General features: G+C 49.9%; 1 protein-coding gene across 1 annotated transcript in view; it reads right to left on the bottom strand.

Moving 5' to 3' along the window:
* The window catches only part of LOC138525606 (sodium/potassium-transporting ATPase subunit alpha-1), a 58,234-nt gene that overhangs the window by 21,717 nt on the left and 11,393 nt on the right, over window positions 1-25,124 (bottom strand). Inside the window, exons 2-19 of the mRNA XM_069635647.1 lie at window positions 23,448-23,564; window positions 23,117-23,176; window positions 21,678-21,881; window positions 21,260-21,373; window positions 20,999-21,133; window positions 13,868-13,985; window positions 13,026-13,294; window positions 12,084-12,282; window positions 10,751-10,860; window positions 9,427-9,561; window positions 8,870-9,062; window positions 8,551-8,726; window positions 4,800-4,936; window positions 4,556-4,706; window positions 3,573-3,741; window positions 3,125-3,279; window positions 2,854-2,977; window positions 1,260-1,405 (exon numbers count right to left, since the gene is read on the bottom strand). Of these exons, the coding sequence (XP_069491748.1) occupies window positions 1,260-1,405; window positions 2,854-2,977; window positions 3,125-3,279; window positions 3,573-3,741; window positions 4,556-4,706; window positions 4,800-4,936; window positions 8,551-8,726; window positions 8,870-9,062; window positions 9,427-9,561; window positions 10,751-10,860; window positions 12,084-12,282; window positions 13,026-13,294; window positions 13,868-13,985; window positions 20,999-21,133; window positions 21,260-21,373; window positions 21,678-21,881; window positions 23,117-23,176; window positions 23,448-23,564 (2,712 nt within the window). The remainder of the gene's footprint in view (window positions 1-1,259; window positions 1,406-2,853; window positions 2,978-3,124; window positions 3,280-3,572; window positions 3,742-4,555; window positions 4,707-4,799; window positions 4,937-8,550; window positions 8,727-8,869; window positions 9,063-9,426; window positions 9,562-10,750; window positions 10,861-12,083; window positions 12,283-13,025; window positions 13,295-13,867; window positions 13,986-20,998; window positions 21,134-21,259; window positions 21,374-21,677; window positions 21,882-23,116; window positions 23,177-23,447; window positions 23,565-25,124) is intronic.

The following is a 25,124-nucleotide window of genomic DNA, read 5'->3' as shown; positions in this document are numbered from 1 at the left end:
TTTTAAAGATTTTGAAATTGTCACAGTGAACTTTCATTTTCTTTTATAAGAAAACTTAAAGAGTAAAAAGGTTTCAAGTTCATTTGAGAAAAGAGACATTACAGTTAAAGTTATTATAAGGAAAACAAGCTTGAAGATTGTGCGTAGGATTTTAAAGTTGATTAACTGCGTGTAATGTTCTTCAAGACTGTTTGTCGTTTGCGTGTTCTTTTTAAAGTGCGTGTACATTTTTTACGTGAAAGTCGTTTCCTGAGAAAGCGCGTGTGGTTTTGCGATAGAGCGCGTGCCTAAAAGAATTGCGCAAGTTAACGCGTGTATATTTTTTACGCGAAATACGTCTCAAGAGAAAGCGCGTGTTGGGTTGCGATAGAGCGCGAGTCCATTTTTATCAGCGCGTGTTATTTTTTATCGCGTTTACGTATTTTTTCACGCGCGCGGGTTTCTAAAATAATCGCGTGTGTATTTTACACGCGAGGACAATTCTTCACGTCTTCCGATTTCACGTGTTTATCGCACACGCTAGTAAAGGAAGAAACTATACGTTCTTTGTGTAAATGTGTAAATAAGGAAAACAATTCACATGCAGAAAGAAAGCAGTATTCCAGGAAGTTAAAGAATACAATTTAAAGTAATCTATGCAAATAGAACTCAATGTTTTCAGAGAAAGACTGCAATTTATGTAAGCACTGAAAACTACATAAGATCAGAAGAACTTTGAAGTAAGAAGAATATCTAATTCTGAAAAAATGTTGCAAAGGCCATCACTTTAGGATTCTAAAGAGACTAGGTTGGCTTGAACTATTTGCACAATACAAGATATATTTACAAGATATTCCACAAAGATTACTAACCTCCAAGTCTTTTACTGAGGTTTAAGAGGTAAAGAGTTTAGAGTTTATTTAGCATAAGTTAGAAAAGAAGTTTTCTTATTATATTAGTAACCTGGTGTATTTGTTTATCACAGATACCAGAGCCTACCAGACGGTTGAAGGGCAGCTGTGTCTCCGTTGTTATTTTCTCCAAATTCCCCTTTCCCTTTCTTGGGGTTTTCAGCTCAGCTTATATTTAAGGGTTGAGAGGTGAACTCCTGGTGAGGGTCTGTGGGGCCAGCATCAGCTCCTGTGGAATTCAGTCAAGCCGGACCCTGACAACCACACAGGCCATCGAAGTCCCAGCACCAGTTACCTCATCTGTGAGGTCATCAACTGCACGGAAGCAGCCACCAGCCCTTGCAACACAATGGAAAGTTTTATGCATACCCATTGCTGTCCATAGCTGTCCTCTACATCATTAACCCAGCGGTCATCCCATTTGACGCGGATACCAAGCAGCGTCCACGGAAGGAACCCATTCTCCGCCAAGATAACAAAGTACGTGAAGAAGCCGCCCAGGGCCTGGATCATACCTAGAAAGCAGGGAGAGTTCCATACAGTGAGACATGGTAAACAATGCCAACCACAAAAGACAGCAAAGTATTAATACACATCCCTTTGGGAGGGCCCGCTTCCACCTTAGGGTGCCCTAGTCCAACCTAAACACAAAGCAGGTGAAACAAGACCGAGGGTAGTCATGCTTGAGCAGCCTCTGATCTGCACCTTTAACCCCAGGCTTCTGGACCAGGCAACGTCCAAGCTTCTTGGGCTCACTCAAGGCAAGGTATTTCATGCCAAAGCTCTATGGTAGGGGTGCACAGTCTGGACCTGATCCACTTTTACAGTTGTAAAATGCCAGTCAGTTATTTGGGAGAGCAACACCACACTAAACAATATGCAGGTAACAAGAATACATAGAAGGTACTATAACAGTAATGGAGAATGGGGCATGTACATTTCCTGTAACGCATCAAAGCCACTTCAAATAGCTGTAGAGAAGGGCAGGAAGAAATGCCAGGGAGGCTTGGCAGTTTGAAGAGAAACAGGGAAGGTGCGGGCCAAGAGGCACAAACCAAGACTAAGATTGAATTCCCAAGCACGCAGTTTTCTACCTCAACCGCAAGCAATGTCAGGCAACCATCTCCTAGTGCTCTTACTTTCACATATTTGCCCAGAGCTGGAGGAAAGGCCACTGGCATTACTAAGTGGTATGCCCAAATGGGACATTTGAGCATGCGCCCTCTCTGGGATGCAATGGACTGGGAAAACTACCCTCGCTCAGGGCAACCACACCTAGGTTTCGGATTTTTGAGAGACTACACAGGTCGGCAGTCCCGTTTGGGAAGGTAATGGGTGGAAGAAGAACTGGTGGAAACAAGCACCCAAACTATGCCCATTCGCTCCAGGATTAGACCCACAGCTTTTCAAAAGCTGCCAAGCATGGCCAGACTGCGCCCTGGGAAGGATGCAGGCAAAGCCACAAGACCAATAAAGATATAGTGCTTCAAGATTACCGTCCGAGCCCCTACACCCTATAGTGGTGCTGTGCTTCCAATGGCCAGGATCTTCAAATTCAAAGTATGTAGGAGTAATGCCGTCACCACTTGGATGCCATCTCCCCTCTTGCAGGGGCACACGCTGAGCTATCCAATACCACATACATTCAGACGGACATCCTGGCACAAACGGGTACATCTGTTTGGCCAGGAAAAGCAGGGGACACTTCACCCCCGAAACAAACCAGCTCAACCACATTGGCTTCTTGAATTTTAGTGGTGTGGCCGGTAGGCCTCATCCAGTTACAGCTAGTTAGACTGTACCACCAAAATAGTTCCTGATGAGCCTGTTTTCACCACACCCTCTGCTCCACAGGACAGGGACGCTGCAATGTATTAATGTCAGTCTTCTCTTCAACATGCAACAGCGTGAGTGGGTGTATTTGGGCGATTTTGCTTGGGTAAATGAGAGTATCTAGACTTACCAATCTGTCCATACGCCATGCTGATTAGCCTTTCATTCACAAGCTTGTCGGTTTTGGGGTTTCGAGGCTGCCTCTTCATGATGTCACTCTCCGCCTGCTCGTATGCCAAGGAGATTGCAGGAACCTGAGGCAGAAATGCAAAAGATGTGAAACCTATTGTGCTCCAAAAGATGCCCCGGCTGGTGTTAAAGGCACTGGACTATTGCCAGAATAAGCAACGCATTCCAAGCAGCACCCAACCCCCAGGGATGCACAGGTCTCGAGCCCTTACCATGTCCGTGCCGAGATCAATGCAGAGGATGGTCACTGTGCCCAGGGGCAGTGGAATGTTGGCAATGATGAAGATGAGAAAGGGGGTGATCTCTGGAATGTTACTAGTCAGGGTGTAGGCGATGGACTTCTTCAAGTTATCAAAGATGAGACGACCTGGATAAGGACAAGACAATCAGATCAAGCCAAGGGAACAAGGGCAGTTTATAAGACCCCAGAAAAAAGGCATAAGGCAAGGGACACTCGTGCAGGGCGCTGGGGTAGCTGGTAGGCTGAGCTACAACGTGCTGCAGGGCACAATCATTTACCCAAACCCCTGGAGTAGAAAGGAGTAGTCTCGCCCCTACACATTTTGCATGGAGTGCTGATGAAGGACTCAATGCCCATTGTTTAAACATCCAAAGACTATACATAGGACAAGTCAATTAGTGCAGTGCTGTGGCACTCACCTTCCTCCACACCAGTCACAATGGAGGCAAAATTGTCGTCCAGAAGGATCATGTCAGCGGCCTGCTTGGAGACATCCGATCCAGCGATGCCCATAGCAATGCCAATATCAGCTTTCTTCAAGGCCGGGGAGTCATTCACACCATCCCCAGTGACTGCCACTATAGCACCCTATTATACAAAAGGGATGAAAGTCATTTATATGGTGCAAGCAAAACACCAGTACCCATAACCGCCCTACACAATACCCTTCATTCCTTCCCAGGGTGCCTCAGCCGCACTCCTCATACTTGTAGCTCTGAAAGAAGTCCGCATACGCATCCTCCTTGCCCACCCATCGTTGCATCAGACAACCTCCACAGGACTGGACACGATAATGCAACGAGACGGCCAGTGTCCCGAACCGTACAAACAATCCTGGGCTGGTAGAAGGAGCCAGTGCCCATTGGGCAAGGCTATGCAGACGCACTCTGGGTACAGCAGTTAACTGATCTTGCAGTGGGTCTGGAGACTGGCATCCCCTGTGGTGTCAAAGAAATGCTTTTACCATGGCTCGGAGGGGTGGCAAACACCGCTTTAATGCTCCACCTTATTCAGATTCCAAAGTTCCCCAGATGCAAGCTGTATTCGTTTAATGAAAGCCTTGATGTTGATGTTGAACCCAAGGGCCTTCTGAAAGGGGGGGGGGGGGGGGGGGGGGGGGTAATAAAGGAAAGCAGGCCCCTGCTTGATCGAGTGGGTGCCCGTTTCTGACACTGCCGCCCCCAGCATGATCAGTCCTTAAGGAGCGGTTGGAGATGTGCACTTCTGCTGCTCCCTTCATTTTATCACATGCTGCAACACAAATCACCTCAATAGCCTTTAGCTTCTCCAAGCCCTCCTCATTTCACATGTTGAGGTTGAAAGGCAATGGGGTGGGGGGGGGGGGGGAATAGGAGGTGAGGGTGTCACATTTAAACCCCAAACCTTCCACCAATTAACATACCTGTCGCTGGCAGCCCTCCACAATGATGAGTTTCTGTTGAGGGGATGTTCTGGCAAACACAATCTCTGTGTGGTGCCGCAGGATATCGTCAATCTGCTCTGGGCTCATATCCTTCAAGTCGGTGCCGTGGATCACACAAGCTTTGGCATCTCTGAAGGGGGGGTGGGGGGGGGGAGAAGGGCACTTATTTAGCAGGTTTCAAGCTCCCATGACGGGAGCATTTTAACTGGGAGTTACTACTTACCTGGGGTTCACCTGGTTCACAGGGATATTGAGACGGGCTGCAATGTCCTCTACAGTTTCATTGCCCTCAGAAATGATTCCAACCCCTTTGGCAATAGCCTTGGCTGTGATGGGGTGGTCTCCAGTCACCATGATTACCTGGAAGAAAGAACCAGTTCCATTTGTATGAATACAAAATTTAGTACCATACACAAGAGACCAAATGGGAAGCATTAGATGGATGTTACATTACAAGATTCTTATACCGCATATTGTGCCCACCAGCGTGGTTTCTTGCCACTCAGGCAGTTCTGAGCAGGAAAGGCAGCAAGAGCAGTTATGTGTTGTTGGCAGCTTCAGTTCAGTTTGCACCAGTTACTGAGTATAGGAGTGATTATTTTCAGTCAGTAGCCGTCGTGCGCTGTTGTCCGAGGCGGTGTGTGGTTCGTTTCATTGCTGTAGTGAAGTGCGTGCTGTGCTGTGGAGGCGTGGTTGTTTAGTTCAGAGTTGGTGCATTTTTTTTTAGTAGGGTTGGTTATTGGCAGTACCCTATCCTACCCAATCCGTTTTGACTGCTAGCAGCAAAACATCCCTTCCCCAGGTCATACATTGTGGTGCGTTACAATTGCCACTCATATGTTGTGTGCAGAGGTGTGGGTCCTCAACCGGACTACTCAGTTCAGCAACCTCTCTACCCCTAGTGTTAAAGGCCAATTGCCACCCTCATCAACCCTGCTCCCCTTCCCCCACAGGTCCCCCCAGTTGGGACACTCTCCCCCTTTTTATCCAAGGCCCTCTGTTGTCCAAACAAGTTGGCCCCATCTCTACCCAGTTTCTGGTTTGACCGTCTATGAGGGTGGGTACATCAGTACTTCCTCCGATCCAGCCTACTCCCCAGTCTTTTTTAGTTAGGTGTTCGTTTCATGGGGCCTGGGTGTTCATTCATTTTTCCTCAGGTTAAGAAGTTTCCTGATTTTGAGATGGTCCTCCATGGTTTGCATTTCTCTGGGGAGGGAGTTCCTGATTTAGGCGGCAAGGCAAGAGAAAGCAGATCCAGAGTCTTTTCCTCACGTATGGTTTAGGCTCTAGGTGGATATCGTCGCTGGATCAGAATGTTCTAGGTAGCGGAAAGATGGTTTTGTAAGAATTCCGCACCTAGGCCGGGGGCTGCTCTGCGAGTTCTGCACATTGTTTTGAAGGGGATTTGGTAGCCAATTTAACATCCTTAGCACTGGAGTGATGTGGTCCTGTCGATGAGTTTCAGGAGAAGTTTGGCCGCTGGGTTCTGTATACCTTGTCGTTTCTTCAGTAATCCGGCATTCCGAGGGAGAGGATGTTGATGTAGACCATCCTGAGATGGAGTGTTGTGTGCGTGAAGGAATGGTAGATGGAAGCATTTCTTTAATATCACATTTTCTTGCAGTTCTAGGGTCAGCTAGTTGACATTAGGATTCTGAGGTTTTTAACAGCTTTGGATTGTGCGAGTGCTGTTCTTAGTTCTGTAGGCCACCTTGGTGGTCCGGCGCAATCATGATTTCCGTCTTGCCCAGGTTGATTGAGGTGGAAGTCTGAGTTCCTTGAGACAATCTATTAGTGTTGTGTTCTCCTCCAGTGCACTGCAGATTTTGTACATGATTTGGGAGTCATTTGCGTATTTGTAGCAGGTGTGGAGGCATGTTGAAGATGGCGAGGTTCCTTGTGGTATTCAACAGGTGGTGTCCCGCAGTGCAGATTTCAGACCAGAAAGATTTAATCCAGGGCAGTAGCACCATCAGGTAAAAATCACTGTCAAGTGATCTAAAATATTGCTGGATTCAAGGCATTAAAGTAACAATTGTGGTTTAACGGGAGGTTTCATACTAAAACATTTTATTTATATTGTTCTTAAACTGTAAGTTTACTTGAACAATCCATGCGCTAGGATCCTTGGGGTATCACGTGCCTGCCGTTGTAGTTCTGCAGAGTTGGGAAGGCGGTGAAACGAGTATGCATGTGTAGTATCAGTTGTGGAGTTGGGAAGCAAATTAAAATCCACTGGTCTGGAGTGATGCAGGGCATTGTGACAGTTCTTCTGCCAATTGAGGCCACCAGGCTACTGTACTCCAAAGCCGGACATACATGGACAGCACCTTTAGGACACGCCTTGTGGAGCCTGGTTAGGGGCCACTTTTTGCCTCGCAGGCCAGGATCAATGGTCAAAAAGTTTGCCTCTCCTGTGGAATTCTGGGGGGCGCTGTGTACTTACTCCTGGTTCCCCAGCGTTGCATCCCACGTGCGCTGCTGTTTTTAGCTCCTGTTCGGTGACTCTTGGAACCCCAGTCATTAGCTGCTTGCAAGCAAAGGCCTGGAACAACTAGTTCAGACAATGCACAAGTTGCACTTTAAAGCCTGTAGGAAGATCTTCCAATATTGGAGTAGTAATAATGCGAGTTTGCACTCATTGCGGCTAGTGATAGCGGACTGGTGCGCTGTGTCTCTGTAGAATTAGTAGGGCTGCCCAGTAGCGGGTCCACATTAAGTTTTACCCATAGGCCACACAGCAGTAGCCCTCAGATGTACAGTAACCCATCTGTGCATTGATTTTATGAAAGCTGTTTAATGCTGCTACCATCACAGGACAGTCACCACCCAGGATGCAGAAGTCAGCCGCCTGGAGAGGCCTCCTTTATGGGAAAACATGAGCGAGAAGTCAAACCCAAGGTTGCCCATTTTTCTTTGAGGAAGAACCTCCACAAGGAACACCGCTTTCCAAGCAAGGACGTCCCACGTAAGAGTTGGTCCACCAAGGCCAACAGAACAGCGCCAAACCCCCAGGGGCCGAAGGAACATTCTGATCAGAGTTCTCATGGGCTCTGCCACCAAGTACTTGCAGGACTTGCATGTGGCAGAGGGAACTAGCCAGGGGGCTACGATAGCGCGCAGAAACATACTCCTGGGTAATATTTGCTACTGGAGGATGTCTGGTTAAGGACCAGGCAGTGGACAGCCAACCAGGCCCATTGGGCAGGAATGCATAGCCTCATTTGTGAACATTCTGGAGTGCTCTCTCGTCAGCAATCATGGGTTGGGATTCAAGCACAGTCAGAAGTCAGGATTCGAAATGCACCCATTTGCAGGCCCATTAAATAGTGGAGCGCATTGCAAATAAACGCAGTACAGACTGTGCATTTAGAAATGCGATACAAAGCCGAGATTATAAATATTCCACCAATAGCAAGCCGTGGAAACACACACACAATAGTTGCCACTACCACACTAGAGGGAAGGTGGTAAATGGCATGGCAGCAGCTGAAGGGATCACCCCAGACAGGAACCATGAATACTGTTGCACTAGCTGTGCAGGCCCCTCAAGTCTCCCAATTGCAGACAACAGGAGCTGCTGACACTGAAAATCTCCCTCAGCAGAGTGATCAGTTCAGACCGCGTGACACAAGAAGTCCTGACAGAAGACCAATCATAACACCCAGCCCAGTCTCAGGAGGATAGTTCAGGGGCAAAGCGCTTGCCTTGGAAGCAAGATGATTCAGTGCAACACTGGTTCGAACCCTGTGCTTAGAAAATTCAAATTTCCTAAAGAAAAGAGCCATGGATGCTGGTTGAAAAGGGACGTTTGCACTCGCAACGAACCCCAAAAAGATGAAACGGGTCAAAAATACATTCAAGAACTCATGTAATGGGGTACATATGTGCCTGGGGTATGGGAGCCTGGGGTATGGGATAAAGGTTGCCGGATGAGAGAGATTCTCTGGGAGGGCGGGTCCCCATCAACACACCTTGATTCCAGCGCTGCGACACTTCCCCACAGCATCCGGCACAGCCGCTCGTGGGGGATCAATCATGGAGATGAGCCCCACAAAGCAGAGATTCTCGGTGGGGAAGTTCACCTCTTCAGAGTCAAACTGGAACTCATCTGGGAACTGGTCGTCCGGCAAAGTGAGGTGGCAGAACCCTGCACGAAAAAGAAGGAACATGGTCATTTACTGAGTGGACCAACCCGGAATTCAAGTAATGTGTGTGATCACCCGCCTACACCCCCCCCCCCCCCCGCCTCCCACCCCCGGATACATTGCCAGGCACCCAGGTTCCACCTACCGAGCACTCTCTCGCCTAGTCCTCCCAGCTCCAGGTAAGCGTTTTGGAAGGCATCCTTTAGCTCTTCGTCCAGAGGCTGCTCTTTGCCTTGTTGCAGGATAGTGGTGCAGCGATCCAGAATCCTCTCTGGAGCACCCTTCATAACGAGCAGGTAGCGAGACTCCGATGGGTTTGCATTCTTATGGACCGACAACTGAAAAGATGAAACCATTGTTAAGACCAAAGTCAAGCCACAGAGGAGGCAAACGGCGCTGCCAGTTCCATCAGCGGGTATGAGGCTGAATGCGGCGGAGGGTTGAAAGGTGCCCAGGTTAACCTAGCAGAAAAAAGCTACTGTTGCACAAATAGCTCTGTCCCCCACCTCATAGCAATGAATGTGCTGTGTATGTCGCGCAATTACCATTGGTATAGTCTCCCGACGGGTTAGTGAGGGCAAGAGGGATAGGATAGAAGGAACCAGGAGGAAACTGGCGTGCTGTGCGAGTTGCCGTAGACTGACTGCTCGAAGGGGCCCAGGTTTGGGGCGGGCAGCAGGACGCATGGTTACAGACCCTTACCTGGTACTTGTTGGTGGAGTTGAAGGGTATCTCGGCTACTTTGGTGTTTTTCTCCCTCATGTCCCTCACAGAGCCGCAGCACAGCTCGATGCACTTTAGAAGAGCAGATTCGGATGCATCGCCAGCAACTGCTCTCTGGGGAGAAAACCACACCACTGTTACATCGAAACACTATAGCCCGAGCAGCACAAATTACAGCTCCGTCACCAGGCAGACATGAAACTAGTTAGCAGAGGTTGCAAAAATACAAGTCTGCAATATAGCGGGGCACTTGGTGGACCTGAACTCGACCGTTTTTTTGTGATGGGGTGTCTCCTCCCATACTTGCATGGGTATGCAAATAGTAAATGGCACAAACTGTAGATGTTCAAAAGGACCAGTTACACCTTAAAATATTAATTCACAAAAGTAGGGTGGAATAAGAATTCTTTAATTTATCTAAATGGCAATTTGCTTATTAATGTGCAAATACAACTGTAGGTCAAATATTATAGCAAATTGTTGATTGTCTGGGTCCTCGGCCTAAAACTACAGCAGATGAACTACTGCACAAGCTCGGAGTGCCCAGAATCAAAGCGGTCCAGCAGCACTGCAATCCCAGAGGAGAACACGGGCCTGTGCTGGTGGGAGGGCGGGGCAGGGGGGGGTGGGGGCGTGGGTCCAGTGACTACTTGTCGTTGATCTTATTTTTACTGCATATGAATTTTTGCTGGGGGGGGGGGGGGGGGGGGGAAGAGATAAGTGGCTGCAAGGGTCACCACTCCAGTGGTTAAAAACGGCACAAAGAATCGCTACCATCCATCATCTGCGGTGAACAGAACTGGCACACGCCAGAGCAGGCAAAGCAGCACTGCCATTACTGCTCACTCTGACCCCAGTGGCACCAACACCGCGCCTTCAAACTCAGAAGCGTTGGCTCAGCCATGCGGCAGCCATCAGCCGATGAGTGCATGCAGCCAGGTCCTGCCACTGTACACTGCTGCCAGTGCTCCCACAACAACCAAGCATGCCACCCAATACCCAGCCTTCGGCCATGCAGCAGAATCATGGCAAGCAGATGACACGAGAAACTCTGCTTGGCATGCGATCCCACCACAGCTCCCAATCCCCCATCCCTACACAGAAGGCCAGCCTGTACACTTGCTGCAGGGTTAAGAGGCCGCCGAACGCAGCAGCACGGTTGGTTATACAGGTTTGGCCAGTATGGGGCCCTCAGGCAGGAGCACACATGAAACTAGGCTTCGGGGGTGAGGTTATGAGGCAAGCGGGTTGGCTTTCAGATGTAGAATTTTAGCTGTGCCACGGCAGCCTTCTCTGCACGTACCTTAAGAATAGGCGTGTTATCTTGGCCAGCCTGGAAAACTGCGCGGTTGCACAAGCCAGCCACACGGGCCAGGGCCACCCAAGTGGGAGAGCTTTTGTCAAATGAAGCGCCTGGAAACAAAAAGGAGAACAATATTCAGACAAGGCTAAGAGGCCAGGCTGTTCCGAGACGGTTCATATGCATGCTGTCTGTGCCAGGTGAACAGTCCAGCTACGGCGAGGCCAATAGCAGCCCCTGGACCTCAACATCTATAATGGGGGGGGGGGGGGGGGAAATTGTCCTACCTTCTATGATTCAACAGCATGCAAAGACATTTAAATGCAAACTGGTTTAAACCCTTTTGGAAGCCCATCCTCATGGGGCAACCATCATTAGAAACTAACATTTGCTGCTAATGAACACATCTCACTTAAAAAAACTCAGCTTTTTATTATTAATTCGCTGATGCTTTTGCAAAATATTTAAGTGTTATTATCTGCATAACAATTCATAATAACCATAGTACTGAACAAACACATAATTACATCTAAAATACAGTGAAAAAAAACTGTTCATAGGTGTCCAAGGCGTAAACAAAACGCTAGTACAGGAAACCATGTAGTTAAGTCCATAAAACACAGAATGTGAGTATAGTTAGAGGAGACGTTGATTGTAGGTCTCCTATGCCCGGCTATGGTCTGACCTCATATTTGGTCTACGTCTGGATAAGATGTTAGAGGTATAGGTGCAGCATTACGAAAGGCCCATGGAACGCTGGGGCTGTGTGCGGCTGACGTTTCGGCTGAAAAGATGTGCAAGCCGCCTTCTAGGGCCAAAAAAGTCAGGGAACTCCCTGCTCGTGCTGGGAGTGGATAAACAGGAAAGGTCTCGCTGGGCAGGAGTGGAAACTGGAGTCACCACTTCGAGCAAGTAAACAGGAAGGATGCCAGATCACGGACGTGGGGCCCATGGGAGGAGGCGTGGGCCCTCTGGCCCCTAGAGCAAGGTCCGGCTGGGCAAGAGGTGCGTAGAACCTGAGGGTAGTTACAAAGGGCCCAATGCTGGAGGAGGGATAGAGGGAAGCAAGATTGCCTCAAGGCTGAATAACAGGCAAAAGTTCAGTAAAGCTCGCCCTGCAGGAATCTGGGCAAGCTGGATCAGGACCGGCGTCTGAAAAATGGCCTCAACATGGCTGCATTTTCCAGGCTGGTCACCAATGCTCCTTAGGAATGGGCAACGGTTTTATCTTATTGTGATTGTGCGCTACCTACACCCCCCCCCCCCCCCACCCAGGTCTCCTTCATACTAGGTAGACTCCCACACATTTAGCTAGCCCCTCCTCTGCCCCACTCACCGCTCTGGTTCTCAGTCGTATCCGCTTCGTGGATCTGGTTGTCGAACCACATGTGGGCCACAGTCATTCGGTTCTGGGTGAGCGTCCCGGTCTTGTCAGAGCAGATGGTGGAGGTGGAGCCCAGGGTCTCCACGGCTTCTAGGTTCTTCACCAAGCAATTCTTGCGCGCCATTCTTTTGGCAGTGAGGGTCAAGCACACCTGGGATAGAGATTAGACAGCAGTAATTAGAGGGGGGGGGGGGGAGAAGAGGTGTCGACCACCTACGCTCATCCTGCAGCCCCACTTCGACCCAAACTTCCAGAACACATTAAGGAGCAACAGGCTGACAATTTAACTAGAGACCCGCACATCATGTTCCACTTTGGAATACCCGGTAAGGCATCTTTTCATTTCAGTGTGAAGAGAATCACACAATTCAAGGTAAAGTTCATTTAGCAGCTGGATGCATGGTTTCACTCAAAGGGGATGGGTGGTGGGGTGAGTGGACTCCCGCATGGTAGTGTAGTCAGATATGCCCCAGTGCTCTATGATACTATGGCATGGTGCTCAAGTCCAGGTTTGGTGAAGTTGGGGTTCCCCTCCACCCTCCAAGTGAGGGTGCACCACGCACAACCCATTTAAAATCTTCAACCAATCACTGCGCGCCAGACAGCATTCGCCGGCAAAGGCCAACATAGCCGGGATTTCTTTCTAATGGGCCCGTACCACGGCCCGCTCACACATTCCCTGCCGATACATGGAATGAGGGGTCTGGGGGCAATATATTAGGCTTCTTAACACAATGCCACTGGCTTTGGGTGTTCCAAGCTGCGGCCAGGAGGCATTCTTGTATCCCAGTGCATCTGATCAAGAAGCAATACAAGAGACTTGCTGATCACCCATGTGTCGCACTCTGGGTTTCAGAAACGCAGGCAGCCCCTTTATTTCAACACAAGTCTTACCGTGACAGTGGCCAGAAGTCCCTCTGGCACGTTGGCCACAATGATCCCGATGAGGAAGATGACCGCTTCCAGCCAGCTGTACTCCAGGATGAGGGAGAGGATGAAGAAGCTGACCCCCAGGAAGACCGCCACCCCCGTGATGAGGTGGATGAAATGCTCGATCTCGATGGCGATCGGGGTGCGGCCCCCTTCCAGACCAGAGGCCAAGGTGGCGATGCGACCCATCACTGTGCGATCACCGGTGCTGATGACTATGCCACGGGCAGTGCCTGGGGACAAAAGAGACAGACATAACCATATTGAAATGAGCAGTACAAGTCACGGCACGATGTCCTTCGCTTTAGTCAGGCGGCAATGGCATATTCCATCAGAAGACCCCCACAATGTCACCTTGGGGCGAGTCCTGGTTGTATAAGGAGGGCTTATGCCATCACTAGGACCTCCATGGCAGGTCATGACCTCTTGGTCCCGGTTGGCCCTTCACTGGTGCTCTTTACGAGACCTTCTGCAAGTTGCACCCATTCAATAGTGGAGAGTTTTCCCCAATACCCCCATCAGTAAGAGTTACCCCCCCAATATTGGGTATATGTTGTGTGCATGCGGTTCATGTTCAAGACACGCACTTCCCATGTGGCTCAAGGTCTAGGGTGCCGATGCACTGATCTGCAGACATCCAGACACTGATCCGCAGACATGGCAGTTATTCAGCAAAGCACAGGCGACTCTCTGCAGCACCCATCTAGCTAGAGAAAGAGCCTCAAACTAACACGCCAGCCATGGCTCCAGCATCTACACCCACCTACCTGAACCCCATCATTCGGGCCGGTTCCAGCAATACGTACCCTCCACACAATTGGTTGAGAAGAAAGCAATGTTCCTGGTCTCCAGTGGGTTCTCATTGGTGAAATCAGGTGAGCGGGTCTGGGGCTCGGACTCTCCAGTGAGGGAAGAATTATCAACCTACAACAAAAAGGGAAAGGCAGGCCATGAGTCCAGGGTAGAGTCAGAGGCGTAAAGGCAGATAGATACCAGGATTCAACCCAATGTGCCCATATGCATGCAAGGGACAGCCAGCCCAGGTTGGCATCCCATCAACTCCTCCCCACTGGCGTGAAGCACTGGGCACGAAAGCAAACCTACGACAAGACAGCGCCAACCCAAGGGACGGATGATGCTCCCAGATGGACTTCCCATCTCAGCGTTAAAATACAAACAGGTTTAGTGGCTTCCGACTTGGAATACACACACGTTGGTGTAGGAAAAGCAGATTCAGATTGATATTGATTTTTCAGGGGAAATGCATACGAAAGCATATTAATAGGCCCAGGGCCCAATTCACAGAGCGTATTCCAATGGGGTTTTGCCATTATAAAACCCTTCTGGGAATTAGGCCCGAAGTCTCTCTGGGAGGACAGGTCAACAGATGACTGTATAATTGTTGGCAAGTCCACTCCAGCGGAGTAAGTACTTGCTCGGCCGAAACAAAGTTTTACCACTTCAGGGTTAAGGCGGAGGGCAGTCAGTCACAGTGGCCTGTTGGAGGCGAGATCAAAAAAGACCCCATTAAAGACAGTAAAAATAAAAAGCTTTCAGAAACCCAAATGATTGGACTGTTGCATTTGATGTGTATGCCAGCACCTACGTAGGCATGGCATTTTGGGCAGGCACTTCAGTCACAGGAAAGTACAGCCTGAACCTGCAAAGGATAAGTCCCTGCTGCGGTACTCTAACCTGCGATGGGCAAGTCGGCCCCACTTGCCAGCTCTTCACCCAGACAGCTCCGCTCTCTCTCGCTTAAGGTGCAGCCTCAATGTGCAAGTCTTACCAGCATGCGCCTCACATGCCACAGTAGCACCAATCCCTCATACACATGGGCACAGACTGGCCCAATGACCTACTGCATCTCCTTGGGAAGCTTCACAACCTCTACATGAAATGCCATCACTTTGTCCTACACTTGGCACAACCTTTCTTTGGCCAGGACTTGGCAGTCTCACTTTGGCCAGGACTGCTTGTGGGAGAACTCCCAATACATTCAAGTATTAGACACGTTCGCTGCCCCTGAGCTTCCAAATGCACCAATTGGCCCAAGTGGCAGCCACAGTGACTTGGGTACAGCTGCCGAACTTCCTCAGGAATCACTATACTTGTTCAAGTCCCTTTTCCCAGGACCTCCTACTGTTGGTAAAACGTGGGCATCCGGGTTTTGCCAGGGTGGCTACATTTTGGCTGGCATGTTCCCCACACCTGCACCGGTAGTACCAGGTCACCTTGTAGAACCCCCCCCCCCCAACCACAGAAGGTTCCATGCAATGTTGCACAGGCCCCTCCCGCAGCAGCTCCACACCCTGTGCATAATCAGGCGATGCTCAGGTCCATTACTAACAGCTTGGGGGTGTTCAGGGGACAACTGTCCCAGGCCCTGGGCCGTCCGAAGGACGGCTCGATAAAGGACCTGGGAGGTTAGGCATGGGATGGGGGGAAAATGGCGCAAAAGCCGAGAGGAGGGGCTTCCAAATGGCGCCCACAACTCAAGAGGGGCAGGAAGCACAGGAAATGGCACCAAGGAAAGGTGTGAGGGATAACAGCAGGGGCTGGGGTAGCCTGCCCCGCCCCAAGGGAAAACAAAGGGGTGGGTGGGGGAGGGGGGTTGCGGTCTAAGCAGCCCCAGGAAAAGTTATGAGGCAAACCAGGTAAGGAGCTCACCTCTCTCGGGCAAGCTCCTATGGCCTGGAAAAGAGGGAAGGAAAACGTTGTACTCTTGCGGGTTTACAGTTTTTTCTTTCACTTTTCGGTACAGGTTTCTCCTCTAAAGCATCTCTGTTTTACCTACCAGAGCCAGAGCTGTGCAGAGAAGACCGCCGAGTGCCATGAGCGGACTGCAGTGCGGGAATCCAATTCGGAAGCCGGAAGTCTGCGCGGAAGGACCAGCCGGCGTGCCCAGAGTTAGGATCTGGGGCGGAAAGCAGCGCCGGGAAGCGAAGTCTGTGGGCCGTGTCGAGAGAGTGCAGGATCCACCAGCCGCGCAGGGCATCCATCAGCAGGTCCAGGCGAAGACACGAAGGACGAGCGAAGAACCCAGGGAGCCCATCGGAGAGAAACTCCAAGGAAGCCCAGGGGAGGCAGAGGGCACACAGCGATCGGACAGGACTCCAGCGGAGCAGGAAGGAGGGGCTGCCCTGCCCACACGCAGACAACGGAAACATCGCTACTTGTGCCTGGGCCGTTGCCTAGGGACCATGCTACCTCCACGGGGGGAGGGGCAGAAATTCTTCCAGCAAAGCAGACACAGGTTTAAAGGGGCAGCCAACGCTCGAGTAGGCACAAGGGGAACGTGCAGGAAGGACACTGCTGGGGGAGGAACATTAATTCCAAAGCACAAGTTGGCTTAAAGGGGCAGGCGAAATCACTGCAGGCCCGACTGGAAGAGAGCAAGCAGAACATTGGGTTACACTCGGCAGTCCAATTCACAGCAAGCACGAGCCAAAGAGGCAAATATTGGCGCACAGCAGTGAAAGTGTGGGACAAAGGACAGCCCTGCAGAAAGAAAGCATACAGACTTGCACAAGCTGCGGCAGATCCAAGCATAAAGGAAGAATTCAGACAAGATTGGCAGAAGAAAGAGCAATAAGGGCCCAGGAGTTCAGTGAATGGGCAAATGCAGAGTAAGAGTATGGGGCCCAATGGGTTCTGGAAGTAATGCAAAAAGAGGAAAGGGCAAAGGTAATGTTGCCTTTGTTTGTGGAGCCCAGTAGCAGTGAAGGAGAAGATGCAGTGCCACAAGGACAGAGGAGGAGAGAAGAGCCAAGGAGATTGCAGGACCAGCCTGAGGCACCCAGGAAGAAAAGAATAAAAAAGGTACTGTGAAAAATGATGTGGGGAGAAAAATGGTTACAAAAATGCGTCGCAGGTACGGGTAAGTCGCCCAAACCAGTGGCAGGGGTGGGTAGAGGCTATAGGGGACCCCGGTTCCTGCACCACAGGGGGCACCGATAATACCAAACACAGGAGGGGTACCACAAGGTACCAATCCACAGCCAGTAGCACCGTGGAGCACCAGCAGTACCAGTGGCAGGGAACCCACCACAGGGGGTGGCAACACCAGTGGTAGCAGCGGCAGTTACAGCAGACAAAGGGGGACCAATCATGACTAAATATGGCAGACCAAAAATGGAAAAGGATGCACAGGGCAGGTCCATGAAGGCAATGGCTTGGTATATAAATGACAAGGTAAAGGAAAAAATATGGAGAAAAGTGTGATATTTTTTCACTGCTAGATTGTCAAAAAAGGGGGATGAATGTAATAGAGGACATAAAAGATAACAGGTCTACTGAGGAGGGAACAGTACTAAAATTGTTTGACAACTGGATGTCAGCTTTCCAGATAATGTCCACAATTCTATTGCAGAAATTCTTAGAGGGCAGGGTAGCATTAGTCGCATATCAACAGAGGGTGTTAAAAGTATACAAGGCATTCGGGGGGGGATGCATGGCAGGAATAGGACCACGTGTTCAGAAAAGAAATGGACTGCTTTCCAGATATGGGATGGGACGAAGAAAATTTTAGCCTCTACATATTTAATGTATTAAAAGAAAAATGGGAAACCAGGAAGCGCAGCAGAGGAGACAGTATTGGCAGAATGATTACAGATCTGATTATAGATACAATAACAGAAGATATGAAAATAGCTATGCAGAGCTAGGGATCAAAGTTTTCGGAGCAGGCAATATGGTTCACAGAGAGGGTGGCAGAGCAGCTTACCGCCAACTAGGCAGGGAGGAGGCAGCGGGAACACTTGGCAGCACGGGCAGAGCCAGGGCAATGTTGAAATTTTGAAAAAGGGGTACCATGCAGCTGGGGCTGGAAGTGCAAGTTCAGCCACAAGTGCGAGAAATGTAGGGGAGACCACAGCAGCTCCAAGTGCACAAGGGCGACAGCACCCAGCAACAGAAACGAGAAGCGGAATTAGGGGCTGGGGCAGGAAGGGGGCCACACCAGTTAAAATTGAGAGAATGGAAGGGTGGCTCCAAGCATTCCCAGACCAAGAAGCTGCAAAAGTGATCAGACAAGGTTTTAACATTCCATTTACAGGGCAAGGATCACAGAATATCCGCAAAAACCTAAAATCGGCGATGGAAAACAAAGAGAATCCAGAAAGAGGATCGGGGGCCCTTTTCCGGTTTTGCCATTTAAAGATTTCATGTGCTCACCGCTTGGGCTAGTCCCAAAGAAGGAGGAAGGGGAATACAGACTAATCCACCATCTATCATACCCCCCCGGGGCTTCTGTCAATGACAGCATTCCACAAAGCGAAGCGCCTACTCAGACTTCCAAGAAGCAGTGGAAAGTCAGCCTTCCGGCTGTTGCCAGTCAATAGCAAATCTCAGAAATGGCTATGTATGCAGTGGGAGGGGAGGGTGAATATTTCATCGACAAATGTCCACCTATGGGTTTTGCCATCTCATGTGCATACTTTGAGAGGGTAAGCTCATTTCTGCAATGGGCAGTCACAAAAGAAATGGGGGAGGCCAGGATGGTGCATTATCTGGATGATTTTATGTTCCTAGGGCCCAAAGGATCAAAACTATGCAAAGCAACTCATTTGTAGACATAACAAGTGAGTGGGGTTTCCCACTGGCAGGGGAAAAAACAATGGGCCCAACACAGATTATTCAATTCCTGGGGATAGAAATTGACTCAAGGCGGGGGGTATGCCGGATCCCAGAGGACATGGTAGCAGACCTACTAAAAACAAAAGATCTAAAAAGGGAGGAACAAGGCTACTGTGGGAACTGAAAGCACTAGCAAGAAAGCTAAACTTTGCGGGGAGGGTCATACCACAAGGTATAAAAGAAGCATCAAGCTGAGATCGAGAGGGACCATGATGGGGCACCAAAGTCAGGATAGGGGGAGGAATTGAGAGACATGGAAGTTTGGCCAGAATTCCTGAGGTCTTTCAATGGGTCGGTCATCTGGCACTCACCCATAAACGAAGAAAGAAAAAAGTGTTGTTCACCGATGCGGCAGGCAGTTTTGGTGCACTACTAGGAAAAGGGTGGTGTGCAGAAAAATGGCCAAAGGCATGGCAGGAGGCAGAATGGACGAAGAACATCATGCTGCTGGAACATTTTCCAATCTGGGTAGCATTGTGCGCATGGGAAGAACTGAACGAGGAGATGGCAGTATGGTCGGATAACATGGCAGTGGTGCACGTGTTGAATAAAGGGAGCACATCATGTCCGATAGTATTGGAATTAATGAGAGCCATCACACTGGAATGCCTAAAAAGTAATGTATGCATAAGGGCGAGGCACATCGCCGAGAAGCAAATGTGGTGGCTGACGCCGTATCTCATTTTCAGTGGGAAAGGTTAAGGGAGCTGAGACCGGACGCCGACAGGGAGAGAACTCCCACGCCACGGAAGGCATGGGTCCCGTTAAAAGCACTGGAAAGGAAAGAACGGTCGACAACAAGGTCAACTCCAAAGAAATTAGAAAACCACAGAAAATGGAACGGGTCATAGACAAGCTGACCAGGAACGCCCTAATGTACAGAACGGGTAAGCAGTACGACAAGCATGTAAAAGATGTGTTGGTGGAAACAGGAGTGCAAGATGTGCGGGAAATTTCAGAGAAAATATGTGAATTTTTGGAAGGGGCATTTGCCAAAGGGGAAAAGAAGAAGGGCGGCAGCACACCTAGCTGCAGCGGCATACACCACAAAGATAGCCGGTGTACCAGATCCCACCGACAGCCCTAGAATAAAGTATGCCATGAAGAGTTGGGCAAAGTTAGAGGGGAAAAAAAAAAAAAACAGACAGCAGGAGGCCACTGAATTTTGGGAAACTCGTGATCCTGTAAAAAGTATTGCAAAGTACATGTAGTAGCATATATCAAACAGCAATGTTCAGGGCAGCATTTGCGTTGGCATACTATGGTGCCTTCAGGGTAGGGTAACTAGTGGCCGTAACACGACAGCGGGAGATGGCCTGGCAAAAAGCGATATTAGTATGGGTACCAAGGACATGTCCAGAATGTTAAGAAAATCCAAGACTGACCAGGCAGGTAAGGGGAGAGCAATAGACCTCAACTGCATCAGAGAGAAGGACCACTGTCCCAGATGCATCACCCAGGAATTCCTAGATATCCGACCGGAGGTCGGCGGGCAATTGTGATACATGGGAACGGCAGTGGACTCAGCAGGTATCAGTTCCAAGCAGTATTGAAACAAGCAGTGGCCAAAGCAGGATGGGACCCAGCCGAATTTGGAACACTCATTCAGAATAGGAGCAGCCACTTCTGCATGGGCAGGGGGCCTGGGAGCAAAAGGTGTGAAAAGGACAGGGGGGGGGTCGCAATGTTTTAAGAAATACATGAGAAGAACTGATATGAGCCCCTCCACTCCCCCCCCCCTACAGAGACGGGCCCCTACAAGTCGGCATGGATAGTGGGACATTCCTTCGTGACACGGGCAGGCAGGTGGATTGAGGAAGTGAAGCAGGGACTCCACTAAACAATCACATCCTGGTGGGGCCTCCCGGGGGATGCACTGGGAGGACGGACATTCACGACCGGTTGTTGGACTTGATGGGCTTCAGGGATCCCCCCCCCCGGACACATCCAACCAGCAAGTGTCTCTCTCCCCTAGAGGTATGAAAACACATCCAACCAGACATCAAGCTTTTATTACCAACATCACCCCTAGACAGCACTAGGAAAGCAGAAGTGACCCTCCATTTTAGGAGCATTTTATGCAAAATGCTCTTGCAAGCGACGAGCAGGCCCAACATGTTGCAATGCTTATATTAAAGCCTTTTGTTTTACCACATCAAAAAAATGTATTAAAAAACCCACCGAAGGACCAATATAAAATCCTACAGTCTAAGCGCCATCAACACCACTCGCGCCTCCCCCCAGCCCACAATTGTGCCAAATGAGGAGCAAGCCAACTGCATGCAAGATCTACACCTTACCTTGCACCCGTGAGCAGATATAATGCGCAGATCGGCGGGGATTCGGTCGCCACCTTTCACCTCCACCAAGTCCCCCACTACCACTCCCTCAGCGTTGATGCTCAACTTCTCTCCGCTTCGGATGACGAGGGCTTGCTGGAACAGAGATCACCAAGGGTTAGTGGCGCTACAGCAAGGTATGAGCACAAGGCTAGCACTTCAGTCTGGAAGCGGGTGCGCTGCGAGTCCTGCAACCAAGGCGCTGCATGCACTGTTGCTTACCTGCGGCACCATGTTCTTGAAGGATTCCATGATCTTGGAGCTTTTGGCTTCTTGGTAGTAGGAGAAGCAGCCAGTGATTATGACGACCGCCGACAGCACCACACCAAGATACAGCTGCAAGAGAGCACAGAGATGAGCACACGGCACTCCCAGAAACTCATGGCCCCAGCAAGTCCATACAGTTAAGAGAAAACATTCCAAGTACAGACCATGTGGCAATCAAACACAGGACACTGGCAAAATAGCGAGCGCACCATGAAGCCAGGAAGGGCTACAGGGAGCATTTAAGCCAACCCACACATGCCTTCCATTGGCATACAAATGGGCCACCGCACACCAAGCAAGAACCAGTGCAGTATATAGGACATGAAGCACATCAAGAACCCCCCCAAAATGCTCACACAGCGCCAGCACATACATTGTCATTGAGGGGCTCCTCTTCCGTGGCCGCTTGGATGCCATACGCCAGGAAGCACAGGATTGCCCCGATCCACAGAAGCATAGAGAAGCCGCCAAAAAGCTGCCGACAGAACTTGACCCACTCCGGAGTGGTGGGGGGCGGCGTGAGTGCATTGGGACCATCTCGGGCAAGGATCTCCGCTGCACGCGTTGTCGTCAAACCCTAAACAAGGAGGAAGGCAGACATTCAGAGATCGACAAGCACAAAGTAAAAAGAACACAGCAAGCCCAGAAGAGCCAAACACACATGGCCCTGGAACGAGCGGCATGATAAGAACACCAAGCAGAGTGCTCAAAGTCGCCAGGAATGCTAGCACCACAAGCATGCCCAACTGCAAACCTAGAGCCTCAAAATAGGCAGCAACATTTACCAGCCCACGACTGAATGGTTTTCCCAAGTCACTGTAACAAGAGCCCAAAAGGGCCATCCAAGAAAACAGTGCTCCATGCCAGATGTATCCAGCGTCAAAGCACTGACCACAGGTGCCATTACCTGGTTTGAGGGCACTCAAAGCACGATCCCAAGAGGATAACCCGTTAGTGAAGCACCTTAAGGAAGTGAATGCAAACGATACACACGCATCCATGACTGGGTGCTGCGATATGGCTGTCCTCAATGGACCGCCACAGGTGCACAAGCTCACCTCCACCCGGGTAATGGGGTAGGGAGGCTCTTGGGAAAGGAGGCAGAAGAGGGATTAAGGGGATAAAGCTCATTGCAGTTTCAGGACCGTTCCCAGCACCTCTTCCATGCAGCGTTACAATAGGATCACTCAGAAAAGGCAATGCGCCCAGCACTCCAGCAATCAATCTGCCCATTGAAGAACGCTTGATGGTGAAGCAGGATCAGACTGCCAGTTTTACATTGGGTACTTCGGGGTAGAAGGGGATATCAGACAGCAATCAAAGGTCGGGTCTCAACTCCCAAAGGTTGGACTTTCAGAGCATGCTCGCAGCAGGAGGGCTATGGAAAGCCCAGCTGCCTCACGCTTCCGTAAACCCCTCACCTCAAAGGTAAGACCCCTATAGAAAACTCACGTTTCTGCTGGGCACCACTATTGCAATCGCATCTCTACCACCGTGCCTTTATTCTGTCAGTAGTGCAATTGCTAGGCAACCGTTTGCAAAATGTCAATGTCTGTACTCCGGCGCACTGCAAAACCCTCAAACAACCCCAGCAACCCCAAGTCCATCCCCACTCTATATGCTCCAGTCGCCTCGCTGGTAAAAGTGCACCGGGTGTCTCCAGGCAGCTGACCCCCGAACTACCAAAGCATGGGACTTCATTAGGCCCAAGATCCTAAATCAACAGCCCGAAAATGCAGGGCATATTGTGTACAGCTGAGGACCCCTTCGCTGCACAATATAGCCAACATATAAGTTTGCATTTCTACATACTTGAGTGAGGTCGGTCCCAAACTTCCGATGGAGCTCATCCAGGCTCAGCTTGTGCTCTTCCTGCAGAAGAGAAAGAAACACTGGTCAAACGCAGGGTAGACAGAACGAGTGATGGTCTGAACTGAACATACAAAGACGTCAACAGTTGTAATAGCCCCCATGAATAATTGGGGGGGGCTTCAAGACAGACTGTAAGCTACAAGAAGCGCTAACGGGAACACCAGCAAGGGGCGGGTCAGCTGTGCCCCGCAATCCTTGAAAGGCCCAAGCACATATTCCATGAAAGCTAAGGGCATTGGACTAGGTCCTGGAGTGGCTACAGGACACTCACCATCGCCACTTCCTTCTTCAGCTCATCCATGTCCCGCTCCTTCGCCGCCTTCTTGCCCTTCCTCGTCTTCGGGGCATTTTCTGATGTGGCCGCAGGTTCATACTTATCTCGCCCGGCCTGCAAAGGAGGAGAAAAAGATCCACATTAAGAGTTGCCCATAGGAGGGAGGGTGCCTGCCTGGCTGGCTGGGTCAGGGGAGGAGGGGAGAAGAGCATGGTACAGGCAGCCAGCCAGACACTGAGGCAACACTCGAGCATAGTCTCGGCTCTGCACTGCAGACAGACCACACTAGCTGAAGAGGGCCCGACAGGACCTGCAGGGGCCCAGCAACAGGCCTAAGCGCCAGACACCCTTGGATGCATTGTGCTGGCAGCACCATGTACATACGGTGAATGTCTAGCACTGGAGTAGGCACCCTTACAAGGTGGGCTCGGCACTGCCCTGTGCAGAACAGACAGCACGGTTACGATTTGCACTACAGATGTACCCGGCAATAGTCATGAGGTTGGGGAGGGGGAAGCAACCGACCCCTCCCTTTTCTTAAAAGGCGATGGCGTTTGCTGCATGATCAGCCCACACACCCAACTTTGCCCGCTCCAAACACGTTCCCCACCACCTCCCCCCCAAAATCTCTTCTGCTGGTGAGCGCTCACTGCAAGCTGCAAACCTACAACAGTCCAGCAACAGAGTCTAAGATGAACATAGAGCGGGTTGCAAATTCACCTCTCACTTTTATAGTACCAACCCCACCTTGTGTCTATTCAGCAATGGATCCCCTATGGAGACATGAGCTGGACAGAATGTGTTTGCTAGTAGGACACAATGCTTTATGTTTTGCAAGAATGTCACTCCGTATCTCAGTGGCAATAGTAGAAGACAGCACGCTATACTCTGTGGACAGCTGCGACCTGCGTGTGTGAAAGCTGGGTAGCTGTCTTGTGAAACCAGACACTAAAGGACAACGGGAAATTAGTGTTACTCCTTCTCCTGGACCTCTCTGCAGCATTCGATTTGGTTAACCACCCAATACTTTGCCAACATCTTAAATCTGCAGCCCACTTCTCAGACTCTGCCAATGCCTGGATCCACTCCTTCCTTAACAGGTCCATGCGGGTCTTTTCACCCACAGCTTCGGCAGACCCCTCTCCTGTTCACTGTGGTGTCCCTCAAGGCTCGTGTTTATCGCCCATGCTTTATAACGTGTTCACCAAGCCCCTCTTCGATATGCTCGATTATCTGGGTGTCTCCTACACTAACTGCACGGATGACACCCAGATACTCATTCCATCACTGGTGATTACACTAAATCCTTGAATATTTTTTTTTTTTTATTTGCTTTAGTTGAAACGACAACTTTACAAATATTTTTTTTGTACAAACGCACAGTAACAAAAAGTGGATCACCATCGTTCAGTTTTTGACAAACAATTAGTGCATCATTATTTAAAAAAGGACAAATAGAGCCAGAAGTAGAAATGTCAGAAAAAATACAGGACTATAAGGTGCACAGGGTCATATCATTATACTGTGATATGTATCATGGTATTTATGTGCACATCTAAAAATAATAGAGAGATTTACAACACATTTTCACAGACACATTGAGCATTAATGTTGGCAGTAGACTGTTTTCCATCAGTAAATAAGGCCTTTTTGCTCTTCTGGGAACGCTGCATC

This window comes from Ambystoma mexicanum, chromosome 7p (assembly GCF_040938575.1).
Source record: "Ambystoma mexicanum isolate Mex_15411 chromosome 7p, UKY_AmexF1_1, whole genome shotgun sequence".
NCBI lineage: Eukaryota > Metazoa > Chordata > Amphibia > Caudata > Ambystomatidae > Ambystoma > Ambystoma mexicanum.
The sequence above is the reverse complement of the archived record's forward strand: the minus strand, read 5'-3'. Positions and strand labels throughout refer to the sequence as shown.